Source organism: Malaclemys terrapin, chromosome 3, assembly GCF_027887155.1.
Source record: "Malaclemys terrapin pileata isolate rMalTer1 chromosome 3, rMalTer1.hap1, whole genome shotgun sequence".
Lineage (NCBI taxonomy): Eukaryota > Metazoa > Chordata > Testudines > Emydidae > Malaclemys > Malaclemys terrapin.
In genome coordinates, this window is record NC_071507.1 from 104350138 (window position 1) to 104365956 (window position 15819).

Here is a 15819-nt window from a genome sequence, read left to right on the forward strand (position 1 = left end):
ATGGGTTGCACAGGTGTAACTGATGGCAGAATTTAGCCCCAGAGTTGGAACTTGTATAACAATTCTGTTAATGATTTGGGAGTCAGAATAGAATCCAGTTAATTTTCCCATAACTCTGTTGGCTCTCCAGTACCAACAAGTATAAAAAGTAATCAACATTTTTTTATCCATTCATTTAGCTGGTATAATTCTAAATGCAAATGAATTCAGGAAATATATCTGTTGAGTAAGAAGGTGCAAGTTTTGCACAATTTTTAGAGGAAAACCACTTATCGCTTTATTGTACTCAGGAACATACTAAGTACTCTGTGCTAAAGACTAAGTCCTGAAAGAAAATCAGGTGACTTACTCCTTCAGCTCGTAAATGTATTTTCTAGTCCCCCTTTTTATTTCTATTTGCCACCTTAAAGACCTTGAGATGATTCCAGTCATACTATGATTCTTTAAACTAGTCTAATTTCACAATGGTGTTTTCCTAAGAATGTAACTTTTTCTCTATCTAGGCGGAGGTGGATATACGGGAGGCTGGAGAGAGTAGGGGGTGGTTGGGACTTGATAATCACATAAACAAGGCCTTCTAAATAGTAAGCTAAGATAAAAGTAGAACCTCCTCTTTCCCTCCCACCTTGATTCAGAGACAGGCAGCCACAGCAACCAAGTGTGAAAGACATATTTGGACTTTGATAGAAAAAATCAACAAAATCGCCAATTCTTGTTTAGAACACCACTTACAAAATTATGTTATAACTTTTCTTACTACTTTCTCAATAAATAAACCAATTACCCTTCTTCCAAGATTACACAAGTGTTACAGAAATAACTGTAGTTTACATATTTAGATCCCAAGTTTAAAAATGTGCCCAACTGTGACAGTATTCCCTTTAACTTCAATGGTTATACTGATGTGTTTAAAATTATGCATGTGCTTCAGAGTTTGTAAGATTAGGGCCTTAGTTACCTAGGGTTTTGGACCCTGAAATATTTTAAAATATAGTGGTCATATGTAAACACCCATTGTGCATCCTGATTTTTTCATTACAGGAATGCAAGATCTTCCTCAACAAGTCTATGCATAGAGCTCTATTGATTTTTTTCTGCTTTGATTAAAACATTATATATGAGGAAAAATGAAGAGTTAAGTGGATATAATTTAGCTAAGTGCCCACAAAGACAGGGGGATCGGAAGGGTGGGTCTACAAAGATTTGAAGGATGTAAATATCAAAGATGGAAAGGAATTATGTAGGGTAATACATCAATACATAAATGATATATGAAGATTTTACAGATGTAGGGACAGTAAATATCTGTAAAGTGACTGGATTTTATCCAAAGACTTTTATTTTACACAAATGCCTTTGACAGGAGTCCAGGATCTTTTGAAAACTAGGAAAAGGGCTCATTTGATTCACAAAACTTGACAGCATGATCACAATGCTTTTTCATCTGGGAATAAAATTTTCTGCTACCTACTGCTCCTTCTTTTTGGAAGGATCAGTAGTAGCAAAAGTCCAGCTCTTTATTCAGAGCTACTGGAATTTTTCTAAACCTTTTCTGCACATCTCTAGTCTTAACCCACTAGTCTTTCCATAGAAGGCCAAGGACAAATGAAGTTTCTGTAGCCCTGATGAGTTATAGTAGACAGGTGCACTTGGCAGAGTTTGTAAAATCTGTTCCACAGTGTTATGTGTGCAAAAGAAATTTAGAAAATTAATATATAATATGTCAGTTATATTTTCAGAAGTAAGCCTCAGCATGTACAACTGGCTTTTTGAAACCCACATTGATTTACTCTTCACAGCAGTGGGAAGGTACTTCAGACTGCAAGGTTTTAATCAACAATCCCTTGAAATGAATAAAACATTACAACATACTTGTTATATTTGGTATCAGTGGACAAATGCAATTCTAGTTTCCCATTAAGTTGTCCAATACTCCTTTTCTAAGAAAATTATGTTTGATAGATGAATAACTTGTCTGTAGGATCCTAAGAGGTCTGGACAGCAAAAGAATGCTGCACACCTCCTTCCTTCCATCAGTGGTCCCTAGACTTGGCACTCCCATAATGATTTTCTGACTTTGATCTTTTTTTTCTGGTTGGGTTTTTTTAGTTTTGTGCTTAGTTTTGATTAACAGACACGGGCTCTTCAGGCTGAATTCATGCTCAGCGCAAGGTTTAATCAATAGCAGGGGCGCCGGAACAATTTGTATAGTGGGGGTGCTGAGAGCTATTCAACCAAACTCTAAACCCTGTTTATGATGGACACCACTGCAAGCCAGGGGGTGCAGCAGCACCCCCAGTTCCCTCACCTGTGATCAATAGTTACCTTGCTTAGTGCTGCTCTGCAAAGGTTTGATTCAGCCCCCAACCCCTTACTTATGGGACAAGTCATTGAAAGAAGGGATGGTTGGTCCAGGGATAATATAATATATGGAGATATAGAACTGGAAGAGACCCTAAAAGGTCATTGAGTCCACCCCCTGCCTCCACTAGCAGAACCAAGTATTGATTTTGCCCCAGATCCCTAAGTGGCCCCCTTAAGGGCTGAACTCACAATGCTAGGTTTAGCTGGCCAATGCTCAAACCACTGAGCTATCCCTCCCGCCAAGCAGCTCTGATTTTGGTTCCTTAAAATCAGGTATGCTTAAAACCGATGCCTAAAACAGGGATCATCACCGCGAGCCACACAACTCAGCTGCCGCTGAACGCGCCTGACACTGCCTCGATCCTGCCCTAGGAGGCACCGGGGAGCAGCCCAGGCACCGGGGCGGGCGCCAAGCTCCAGCCCGCCACGGCGGCAGGGGACGCTGCAGGCGCCTGTGTCCTGCCGCCTCCGGCACACGAAGGGTGCGGGCCTGGCCTCACATCCGGGTCTGGGGGAGAGGCGTGTTTTGCTCAGCCGCCTCCTTCCCCCCAGTCTCCGGAGCCCAGTAAATGGCGGCGGCGGCTTCGCTGGGGAGGAGGCGGGGCCGAGGCCGAGAAACTTTATAGCCACGCCCACCCCGCGGGCCCCGCGCTTCCGGTGCGGCCCCCACAGCGCGAGCGCAGCGGCCGGGCCTCGCAGGGACAGCGGCGCCCGCGAGGCCCGAGAGGAAGCGGCTCGCGGGATTCACCTCCCCCCCGGCGGGCGGCGCGATGGAGGGCCTGACGCTGAGCGAGGCGGAGCAGCGCTATTACTGCGACCTCTTCTCCTACTGCGACACCGAGAGCACCAAGAAGGTGGCGCCCAACGGGCGGGTGCTGGAGCTGTTCCGCGCCGCGCAGCTGCCCAGCGAGGTGGTCCTGCAGGTACCGGCCGCTACCCGCCCCCATCAGCGGCCCCGCGGGCTGGCACCGCCTCCCCCGGACCGCCGCCCTTAGCCCCCGCTGCCGGGGGCGGGGATCCTCCCTCGGCCCCTCCCGCCTCCGGGCGCTGAGCAGCCCCTCAGCCGCCCCCGGGGGTAAGGCGGATTCTGCCTCCCCGCAACCGCCCCGTCATCCCTCCCGGGGGTGCCTGGCACCGCCCTGTGGCTGTCGCCGCTGCTGCTGCCTGAAGGCACCGGGGGGGCTTCTCTCAAGGGCTGCCCCTGCCCCGCGTGCTGGGCATCTCCCTGCATCGCTCCAAGCCTGTTCTTCCCCTGCAGCGGGGGGCTCTGTGCTGGGGGCACGTCCCGGGGTTAACGTTGCAGGCTGGGGATGGGGGATGTGGCTGAGGGCAGTCGCCGTGCTCCCGAGATACGATGTGGAATGGCAACTTCAGCGCCATCGACTCCTACTGGGCTTGGGCTTGTGCCCGTGCAGTGGGAACGGGGTAATTATGCTTATCCAACTCAGGGAGGCTCTGCGCGTGTTGTCGTGGGATCGTAGTGTTAGTATGGGGTTAATATGTATTTCAGAGGTCTCAACTTGCTGGGTTGGGGAGGCTACGTTGCTGAGCTCCTGGGGTAACATTGGCCACTGGCAAGGAAGTATATCACTTCTAAAAGCTTTACAGTGAAGTCCATCCAAAGTATGGGAACTCCAGTAGTCCTGGGAAATACTAGGAAACAGGAAATCAGTATTTTATTCCTGATGATGCTACTGGCTCAGTGACCTTATTCAAATAATTAAATAACGCTATGCTTGTTTCCTAATTTGCAAAAATAGAGTATCTGTATATCTTTGTAAAGCACATGGCATCTACTAGTGAAAAATGCAATTTTAAAACTATGTAATACTGGCTAGGTTGTGCTAAGGTAGTAGATTCCCACTAGCAATGTGTGGAAGCAAAAATTCCAGCACTACTACTACCGTTACCAGTGGGAACTGGGACTCATCTGAGAGCTATGTTACACAGTTGCAAGTAGTGCTACCAGTGTAGCTAAATGGGATAATTTAGCAACCTTTGCCTAGTATAGTTCCTAGAAAAGTATCCACCGGGAACCGTAGTTGCAACAGCTGTGTACCATGAATTGTTGCTGTCGCTGCATCCACCATAATGTGTTCATGGCCTTGACATTTGTGAAGTTCTTTGAGTTCCCTGAAAGATGCTTTAAGCAGAGTAAAGTATCATTTCCAGAAAGCCATACCACCTCGTGGGTTCACTGTTGCCTCAGTGAAGAGTCAGAGTGCATTATTGTAGTTTAAGACCAACAAGGACATGTATGTCAATTTTCTGCAAATCAAAAGTGGGATTAATTTCAGGAGCTTGTGTACACTTAATCAGGAGGTGTTGGTGTTACTTTTTAGACACCTAAAAGCGAGTGGTTAGATTAGGAGAAAGGAGTTTAAAATGAACCGGATCATGTGCTCCAGCTCAGTAAAAGAGGGTGATAAGTTGTGGGTGGTGTAAAAATTCTGGTGAGGACTAAATGCCAAAATTAATTTAAATTACTAAAAAATCGGATTGTCTGATTATTTATTGATTTGATGTCCTTATCTTTCTTTCATGATCTACACTGTTTAAATCTCTAAATTAAAAGAAAACTCATTTTTAAAAAATATTTTATGAATGAGACCTTGAAGGCCACCCACTAATAGTATTTGTGTTCTGAATTACAGATTCCCACATTCCTTAAACTCATCACATGAACACAGTTAGATATGTTTTATTTTGTTTAGTGTCTCTTCCATGATGTGTATATATAAAATAGTTGTATATCTAAAATAGTACGGTGCTAGCACTCTATACTTGATGCAAAACTTATTGGAATAGTATAGTCTTGTGCTTTTGTACAGAAGTGGTCACAGGTTCAAATCCTACCTAGTCTGTCTCAAAGGAGGTGAATATTCTTTCAGAGTGATAGTCTCTTGAAGAATAATGCATGTTGGGAGAGAGAAATGTAAACTACTTGTATATCTTACACGGTTGTAAATGAACTGGATCAACTCAAGAAAGGGAACCTGGGTGTCATTGTAGACAGCTCAATGAAGATGTCTTATCAATAGGCAGCTGCAGTTATGAACCAATGTAGGGTGCATAAGGAAAGAGATAAGTAATACAAAAGATGTAAAATGCCCCTATAAATCAATAATGTGGCTTCATCTGGAATGCTGTGTGCAGTACTGGTCACCCTGTCTCAAAAATATTGAAGAACTAGGGGAAGGTCAGAAAAGAGCAATGAATGATCAGGGACATAGAAAAAATTCTTATGAGGATTGAAAAGACCGGGGTTTAGTTTAGAAAAGTATATAAAATGAAGAATGGAAATGTCTATTCTCATTTCATAATCCAAGAAGAGAACATTCAAAACCAAAGGTAAATTTGTTCACACTGCATTTAACTCAACTGTGGCACTCAATGCCACAGGAAGTGATTGAGGCAAAGAACTTAATGAGACTGAAGAAAAGGGAATAGACATTTGTATGGATATCAAGAATAACCAGAGTTAACATAACACAAATTTGTGGAAAGGTTATTGAACCTCATTCTTCAGGGTATAAATCAGTCTGTAGCTATTGGAGATCAGGACAAGACCTAGTGTGCGTGGCAGATTATCCCACATCTGCCTGCTATGGGGTTCTTCCACTTTCCTCTGAGACACCTGGTGCTGGACACTGAGGAAGGAGATAGTAGAATAGATTAGGTGGACCTCAGGCCTGATCCAGTAGGCCAATTCCCATTTTCCTATAGAATGTAACATTTAGTACTAAACAAACAAAATGTGAGTACATTTGCTAGATTTTGAGTTTATTTAGCCTCGTCAAATTGCCCCAAATTTAAGAATGCTGAGTCTATGTATACATGCGGATTTCCATTATAACCTTTTCTCTTCACAGGTTCCTCCTAATCAGAGGCAGTAGAAATCTTAAGGCATCTTTTGTTAAAATCAGTACAGGCTTGATTAAAAATCAGAATCTCTGACTTTGTGGGAATTTTTGTTTCGCTTCTTTCCTTCCTTGGACCTACAAGTTATTCATTGTGCCACAAGCCAGGTGGTTGGGAGCAAGGCGCACACAGTCTTCTCTCAGAGTAGCAGCCGTGTTAGTCTGTATCCGCAAAAAGAACAGGAGTACTTGTGGCACCTTAGAGACTAACACGAAAGCTTATGCTCTAATAAATGTGTTAGTCTCTAAGGTGCCACAAGTACTCCTGTTCTTTTTACAATCTTCTCTGAGGAGCTACACATTTCTGTTGGATTTTATTCTACAACAGAGAAGGCTAATGCACAGCTGCTGGTGCACCCAAAATAAAAAAATCTCACTTCTGCTTGTAAGCTTCACCCCTCAATTATGTATTAAATAAACCAAGGAAATCAATATACAAAAATCTTTGTAGTGAAGCAGTTACAGTTGCTACACACATATGCTTGACAAACCGTTAAGAGCAAGAAAATGAAAAGATGAGCCACCTAGCCGTGTAACCCTTTACTCCTCCACCCACAAAAACACACAGTTTACCATTACCACAACTGAGAGACCATTCACCACAACCTTAACTCTGCTAATGTCAGCCTTTCATTAATCTGTTTAACTGCCATTCTGCAGGCAGTTCTTTACTAAACTAGCATTGGGGCAAAAAATCATCTGGTTAAAGGGTGTGCCCAAAAGTGCAAATGGGGGAAAGGTGTGACAGCCTCAGCTGTTTCATAATGAAGTCTTTTGTGTATTTTTAAATTAGTATTCAGAGTCAAGCAGTTGAGATTGAGTAGTTGATACCTTTCCAGGCCCATATGCATGTAAGTAGTGTTCAAAATGCAGCAGTTCATTGTTTGAGGCACACAATGGAGAGGCCACACATGTTTTCCCTGTGCACTATCAGTGTACTGTGAAGCACTACTCTCTGGTAGTAGAGAGGATTGGTTTGTGGACAGACCAATGGAGGGAACAAAATGGATAACTTGAGCCTGAACTACTTGTATTGAGGAGTACCAAACCCAGTCTGCCTTTACTATTGCAGTTCTAGTGACTGTACCAGTTGGAGACCATGATACCCTTCCCTTCTCTACACAGTGGGCTTTTTGAAAGTGAACGCCTTGATTTTGCATGGATGAGGATTTTGCCACTTCTTTAGTCAATCTGCAGTTTTATTTAGACAGTGCCATATTCGTTTTCATTTGCAAACCTAGTTTGAAACCATAAAAGAACTAGAAATAATTTTCTAAATTGACAATTTCAACTCTGAATATATTAGATGCTAAAAAATTATGGAGACTCCCTGCATCCATTGATTGTGCAGAAATGTTATGGATATCTAATTTCTGTACAAAAACTTTCTCAATCACAATTGTCTTTTAAAACAAATATGAATTTTTTATTCAAATTAAAGGTTTCAATCTAACAAAGAATCTAAACATCAAAAAATCAAGTGTAAAGGAAAACCTATCCATCAGAATAAATATTTGATATTTTCACATATTTGGATAAATCAGGCTATATTTTAAAACCTGTTTAAAATAGTTAGGGTAGTAAACTGGCATTGAAGTATCAAGTGAAGTCCTGTTAACCAAAGCGTGACACATGCTAATTTTCGGAATAAAAGTATACTGAATTAAATTGAAAAGTACAGAAGCACATGTAAGTTTTAGCCTGTGTAATGAATTAGAACATGAAATAGGAGAATTTTCTCAAAAGTAATTTAAAATCAGTTCTCGGTGAATCTCATGAGTGTAGTATTGAAATTATTCGTTAAATTAGGCCTTCATGATTTTCCCTTTTCTTTTATTTTGTTAGGCTTATCAGTTACTATTGCACTGGTTTAGGGCTTATATTTGACAGCAAAGATATTTTTTGAACAAAATATCCCAGGGATATGGAAGTAAATGATTTGAAGACTTCAGTACTGGATTTATATAACTCTTGTTAAAGTTGCATAATCACAGAACATTTTATGCATGTGTGCTGTATTTTGCTCTTATCTTGAATGAGCCTAGAACTTTCTTGTAACAATTTACTTAATGGCACTGTGAAATTATTTCTATGCTTGACATTCTTCTGAAATTACTATGTCATGAAGGCAGGATTCTATGTTGCAAAATAATCTTACAGGGGGAAAAAAATTAAATAAGCATTTTCTCTGCCTACTGCCCTATTCAAAACACCTGTCATTTAATGAAAATCAGTGCTGGTGTTCCAGACTGAAGTTAAATGACTTTTACTTTGGCATTAGAGACTGTATGAAAAAATGAGTGGGTTCTACAATTACTCTAGGATCTACTTTTTACAACTACAGTTGCACTGGATAACCTTTAAGCAAGTGATTAAAATGCTAGCTGATATTCTTTTGTCAAGGCTGTCTCTTGGTGGGCAGAGTGAGGAACCTTTTTTCATTGTCTAGTGAGTCTCATTTTGATGTTTTAATGTGATATACGTGACAGTACTCTATTGTTAGTCCTTTATCCAATTAATATGGTTTAAAAAATAGTGTTGCCAGTCTAATAAACTAACAGTCTCTCTAATCTTTTAATTTCCAAAAGCTTTGTCTACCCCTTTGTTTTCTATCCTTATTTGCTATTGGCAAATAGTTTCCATAGTTAAATTACCTTGAAATTAATAGATTGGGGAATTATTGTGCTCCATAGGAGAAACCCATCAGTTCAAATACAGCAGCAGTAAGTCAATTTAAAAATGCAGATCAGTTTTCAGAGTAGATTATAGCGTATGTGGGGAACAAGTTAAGAAAACCAAAATGTCAATATTGTTGTGGTGATCTTAATTTCACAGTTATTACAGTGTTTTCATTCTCTACTGCTTTAGATTTCAATTTAGGTTGATAGTGAGAACTTGCTATAGGTTTAAAAATTGGCATTAGCTATGAGTAAAATCTTATTACATACTTCAAAATCTGACATACTGTCAAAATTGAGTTCCCAGATCTGTCCTTTTAAAGTCTCAGCTATATATAGTTTAAAAAAATAGTTTAAAAAAAAATTTCAGCTAAGAGTACATTTTTTCTAATGTAGATGAGGACTTATTGTGAAAATCTACTCTTAAAGGTAGATTATCAGCTCATGAAAGCAGAAGCTATAAAAGATGAACTGCAAATGAAAGCTGAGTTAGTGTAAATTACCCCAAATAAACAGTGTGGTGAGCATGCACTTACTAAAAATAAGTTTGTACTTAACTTTTTTAAAGGGTAACCTGAAGATGGAAGACAAGTGGTTTTCTCATTTTAGTGATTGATTTACAAGAAAACAGGTCTGAACATTTTTTTTTAAATATTGGGAATGTGCATCTATTAGGCCCAAATCGTACTTCCATTGAAGTCAGTGGGAGCTTTGACATTCTCTTCAGTAAGAGCAGGATCAGGCTAATAGCTTCCGTCATTATAGTATCCGGGCTCTTTACCTGTTTTTTCATTGTTATGTTAGAAGTCTCCTTTCAGAGGTTTCTCTGGGGTAGGAGTGTAGAATCCCTTCTCCCTGCCACCACTGTGTCCCTCCTCCCCCCAGAAACCCAAGCTTTTCCAGCTGTTGGTCAGGATCTTGGGTGTCTTTCTTTTTAGCGTAGTTAATTCTGTTCTAAGTAGTCTGAATAAAGAGAGAACACGTGCCTTCTGAATTAAACAGGTTTCCTTAGTATATATACTGTCACATCCCTACTATTTCTATAAATAAGATTTGAATTTTTAATTAGAGGAATCTTAAACTTTTAGGCTTTCTTTATGCATCTCCTAGTTTAAAAAAAAGAGAAACCCATTATTTTTCTTAATAAACCACCTTTAGATGAAGTAGTTTAAATTTTATTTCTTCTAAAGATTCACAACAGTGTAGTATGTGAGGGCATTCATTCAGTATAGAAATCTGTGGTTCAGTTTTTATTTTTGCTTTTCAGCTAACCTTTCAAAATTTAATCTGAAGTTAGGCAACCCAAACCCACAAATCTTTAACCTTGTATATCTTGTACTTATGTCATAGGCCTGCATGAGGCATGTGCTTATGTGCACTTTGTGCTTTACCACTTTCCTTAATAGGAAGTGGCAAGAGATAAATGCATCACAAGCTTGTTTGCAAGTACAAAAAATGTGTAGTCACTGGGTATACAGTTAGCAGCTCCCAATTTGCAAAAGATATATGCAAAGTTATGAATTTGTCTAAAATGCATTGTTGCAATGAAATATTTTTCTTTTGTTTCTTTTAACTGATCTCCCCTGAGCTGATTGATAGGTTTGTTTCTTTTCTCTGCAACAATAAGGCACTTACACCGTCTCATTTCTACTAGTACCAGAATTGGCTCTTACGGTTTGTAACCTGGGAGCTGAGTTCTGACTTTTATTTCTAGAACTGTGGCAAACATGCTCAATTCTACTTGTGTTAACACTGGAAAAATCCTATTGTGGACTGTTCAGTGGTGTTTGAAGCACAGTCAATTAGATTTACTCTGCACAGGGTCAGAAAACATGCCAATCTAAGACAGGGGTGGGCAAACTACAGCCTGGGGGCCAGATCCGGCCTTTCAGATGTTTGTCTGGGTGGGAGGGATAGCTCAGTGGTTTGAGCATTGGCCTGCTAAACCCAGGGTTGTGAGTTTAATCCTTGAGGGGGCCACTTAGGGATCTGGGGCAAAAATCAGTACTTGGTCCTGCTAGTGAAGGCAGGGGGCTGGACTCTATGACCTTTCAAGGTCCCTTCCAGTTCTAGGAGATAGGATATCTCAAAAAAAAAAAAAAAAAAAAAAAAAAAAAAAATCTGGCCCTTGAGGTCTCCCTGGGGAGCGGGGCCCAGAGCTCCGCACGGCTCCCAGAAGCACAGGCATGTCCCCACCTCAGCTCCTATGTGTAGGGACAGCCAGGGGGCTCCGCACTTTGCCCCTGCCCCAAATGCCAACCCCACAGCTCCCATTTGGCCAGGAACCGTGGCCAGTGGGAGCAGCAGGGGCAGCCCCTGTGCATGGGGTAGCATGCAGAGCCTCCTGGTCATGCCTTCGTGTAGGAGCCAGAGGGGGGACATACCTCAAGCAGCTCCCAGAAGCAGCGGCAAGTGCCTCCTGGAGCCTGTACCCCTGACCCCCAGCCCGATCCCCCTCCCACCCTCTGAACCCAGCCCAGAGCACCTTCCTGCACCCTAAACTTCTCATTTCTGGCCTCTGGCCCCACTCCAGAGCCCTCACCTTCTCCCGTGCCCCAACCCCCAATTTTGTGAGCATTCATGGTCCACCATACAATTTCCATACCCAGATGTGGCCGTCAGACCAAAAAGTTTGCCCATCCCTGATCTAAGATATCAGCAGTGTATGGTCTATATAAACATTCCCACTGTTTTTAGCAATGGTAGGAAATTTTGGCTAAAACTTTCCTAGTGTAGTCAAGGCTTATACTAGACTTGATCTTCTCTAGGCAGCCTACTAGTGTAACTTTTGCCAACCCTTAAACCTGATCCAAAATTATCATGCTTTATAATAACTCACGTGATGAGCTTCCCCTCATAAAGACTTATGCCAACACAAAACTGAACTAATGTTCAGTATCAAGCCTCAACCCTATTTGAAAACAGCTTAAAAAAAGACATGAAGAGAGGGACAGGGATTAATACCCACCCTAAATAGTAGTATCTGGACTAGAATTTTAGAAATGTATCAAATGTTCACGTTTTGGTGTTGATCAAAGCTGTCAGTACTTGGACTAAGTAAACAGAGTAGTTGATTGTGTATTCATTGTAATCTTGTGATTTTTTTCCAGTTTATGTAATAGGGTGCATGGATGGCCAGGCAGCCTAGTGATGCACCTGACTTCAAGGTCAAGGTGCCTCAGTCTTCCAGGCAGTGGTGGAGGGGAACCCAGGACCTCTCACTCCACCAGGTCCCAGCCCAGGGCCCTGTGTGAGTTGACCCCTGAACAGGGGACACCCCAAGCAGGGAGTCTAAATCCACTGCCCTGGGCTACTTCCTACTAGTGTTCCTTCAGTTTGGGACGTGTCCCCTATAATTCAATTTGCTGGGGTGGTTTGCTGTCCAGAGGTCCTTCTTGTGGATATTGGGTGGCACCTTGCTGCAGTCCCAGGCTCCTTCAGGCAGGACAGCAGTAAGTTTGGTGCAACCAGACCTCACAATGTCTCTGGACTGTAGTCACCCAGTTACCTCAATTGCTGGAGGCTCCTAGGTCTCCTCTGCGTTCTCTCTTGGCTGGAGCCTGAGAGATGGAATGTGTTCTCTGGTGGCTGCCTTGGCTGGCAGTCATCCTTCCTATCAGGTAGGGCAGTAACTAGCTCCTGCCTTTTCGCCAGTCAGTCCTAAACTGGACCAGGCTCTCCTTTTCTACCCCCTCCATGCCTGGCATTAGCTGCAGGTATAATGGGGCGGGACTAGCTGCTTACTCCTTTCCATGCTGGTGGGCAGTTTCTCTGCTTTCTCACATTGTGAAAACACAACGTTTTTTCTCTAAGCCTGAAAGATAATTCCTTTTTGTATCCGATATTTAGAGTACCTAACAATAACCCCAACATAAATAGTTATCAATTTAAAGGTATATCTTCAACCTGAAGTCATAAATAATCTTAGTTTCAGATACTATAAACTCCTGAACCCTTTGCCAATCTGTTTTACAATCCCATTTTACTAGCTTTTGAAATCTTTCTCTGGGTAAAACCCACATAAACAATGAAACTATCTGATACCTAAAACATAGGTGCTATGGAAGGCCATAAAAGTGCTTCTCATGTGAATTATGCCTGCATGTAGGATTCCTAGTGGACCTCAGGAAGTTGTCTGCTCTTCTTCCTCTGCCTAAATTCAGAGTTAAGCCATAACACAAAGAACCCCTTCTCCTCTACACAACCCCACATTCACAACATTCACTGTAAACAACTTGCATGTTTCCTCTAATGGGGATCACATCCGCTAATGGGGATCACAGATTTCCCACTCATTCTACTCACTGCCCCTGAGGGTTAGAGGGGTGTTATTACTTTTGAAATCAGCAGTGCTTGTCTGACTGTGGCTCACTAGGGATATATCTACACTGCAATTAAAAACCCTGTGCCAGCTGGCTCAGGATAAGAGGCTCCTCAATTGTAGTGTAGACATTTGAGCTTGGGCTGCAGCCCAGGCTATCGGACTCTGCAAGGTGGGAGGGTCCCACCGCAGCCTGAGTCTGAGCATCTGTACCTCAGTTAAACAGCCCCTTAGCCCAAGCACTACAAGCCCAAGTCAGTTTGCACAGACCAGCCAGAGTGTCTAATTGCAGTGTAAAACATGCCCTAAATCAGCATTTATGCTGGTGATCCACAGGTGTTTTGCTGGCTCAGGAAGCTATCCATAGAGCTGGGTTGGTCCCTGCAGCTCTCTGTCTATATAAAATATGTAACTTTTAAATATGCCCTTTACGGGTACGGGAGAATTGTCTGTGCAGCCAGGATAGGGTTTATAGAAACTGTGATATGCTAATTAGAAGAATTTGAAAAAGAAGACACCCTCACCTGAATTTCTGGAAGGGGTGAGTTTTTGAGTATGTATAATCCAGGAGCACTTATTAGTGCTGCAAATGCCCCCAGTGTCAAATATACCTCTATCAGAGGGGTAGCCATGTTAGTCTGTATCCACAAAAACGAGGGGTCCGGTGGCACCTTAAAGACTAACAGATTTATTTGGGCATAAGCTTTCGTGGGTAAAAAACCCATTTCAGATGCATGGAGTGAAAATTACAGATACAGGCATAAATATATATTGGCACATGAAGAGAAGGGAGCAAAGAGTCCTGTGGCACCTTATAGACTAACAGACGTATTGGAGCATGAGCTTTCGTGAGTGAATGCCCACTTTATCAGATGCAAGGGAGTTACCTTACAAGTGGAGAACCAATGTTGAAGGCCAGTTTAGTCAGGGTGGATGTTGTCCATTCCCAATAATTGATGAGGAGGTGTCAATACCAAGAGAGGGAGAATTGCTTTTATAGTGAGCCAGCCACCCCCAGTCCCTATTCAAGCCCAAATTGATAGTGTTATGTTTTCAAATGAATTGTAGTTCAGCAGTTTCTCTTTGGAGTCTGTTTTTGATGTTTTTGGTTGAAGAATGGCTACTTTTAAATCTGCTATTGAGTGTCCAGGGAGATCGAAGTGTTCACCTACTGGCTTTTGTATGTTACCATTCCTGATGTCTGATTTGTGTCTATTTATCCTTTTACATAGACCTGTCCAGTTTGGCCAATGTACATGGCAGAGGGGCATTGCTGGCACATGATGGCATATATCACATTAGTAGATGTGCAGGTGAATGAGCCTCTAATGGTGTGGCTGGGGCCTATGATGGTGTTGCAAGAGTAGATATGGGGACAGAGAAGGCAACGGGGTTGCCTGGGTTAGTGTTTCTGTGGTGTGGTGTGTAGTTACTAGTGAGTATTTGCTTCAGGTTGGTAGGCTGTCTGTAAGCAAGGATTAGCCTGCCTCCCAAGCCCTGTGTTAGTGGGGGATCATTTTCCAGGATAGGTTGTAGATCGTTGTTGTGCTGGAGAGATTTTATCTGGGGGCTGTACGTGATGGCCAGTGGTATTCTGTTGTTTTCCTTTTTGGGCCTGTCCTGTAGTAGGTGACTTCTGGGTACCTATCTTGCTCTGACAGTCTGTTTCCTCACTTCCCCAGGTGGGTATTGTAGTTTTAAGAATGCTTGATAGAGATCTTGTAGGTCTCAAGATTACCCACCTGGGGAAGTGACACCATCATAGGACCCAGCCACATGATCAGAGGCTCATTCGCCTGCACATTTACTAATGTGATATATGGCATCATGTGCCAGCAATAGTGAGGGTTCCATGCTGGTCAGAATACTCCATCTTCTGACAAAGTTTTAGGTAGTTTTCTTCCTACCACATACTGTCAGTAACAGTAATCCGGGAATAAGATAGGTGATTTACTTGAGAGCCTGGAGAAAGGGTGAAAGGTGAAGGAGTTAACAGGGGGAAAACAAGTAAGTAGATGAATAATAGATGAGTAGCATTAGAGAGAACAAGGTTTGAATTGGACTGGCTCTTGGAAACTTGGTGAGTGGTACTTTATTTTCAGACTGCCATACTGTACTGCAGAATCCAAGCCAAGCTTTCTATTAATAAAAAAACAGATTTAAGTGTTTAGCATTTATGGTCCCAAAGAGAACCTTCAAAATGTGACTTAATTAGTGAGGGGCTAAGCTTGTCCCTCTCAGCCCTAATATAGGCATTGATTTCCTGATTGTCATCCTGACACTCCACTCCTCCATATCCTTCACAGAATGGGGATACGTTTGGAATTGTTCTCCCCACCCCACAGAGAAAACTACCTTCTTGTACTTCCCTCCTGGGAACACCATGCTAAACCTGCAGTTATTTGTCACACTTGGATTTAGCGGGTGAGGAAGCTATATAAACACCCAGACTACGAGCTTTGCTCTTGAGACATCTTCAGGCACAAATTTCTCTTCTCCCTACTCTCAGCCAACATAGAAAGTGGCAGGTGAAGAA

General features: G+C 42.3%; 1 protein-coding gene across 9 annotated transcripts in view; it reads left to right on the plus strand.

The window, feature by feature from the left end:
- The first annotated feature begins 2948 nt into the window (after window positions 1-2948).
- The window catches only part of REPS1 (RALBP1 associated Eps domain containing 1), a 102327-nt gene continuing 89456 nt past the window's right edge, over window positions 2949-15819 (plus strand). For 2 of the 9 annotated variants that reach the window (XM_054021647.1, XM_054021649.1), the window contains exon 1: window positions 2961-3287. In XM_054021647.1, the coding sequence (XP_053877622.1) occupies window positions 3135-3287 (153 nt within the window). In that variant the 5' untranslated portion in view covers window positions 2961-3134. Of the gene's footprint in view, window positions 3288-3467; window positions 3790-15819 lie in introns of those variants that run through there. The other 7 variants (XM_054021646.1, XM_054021648.1, XM_054021653.1 and 4 more) reach the window with 5 other exon arrangements.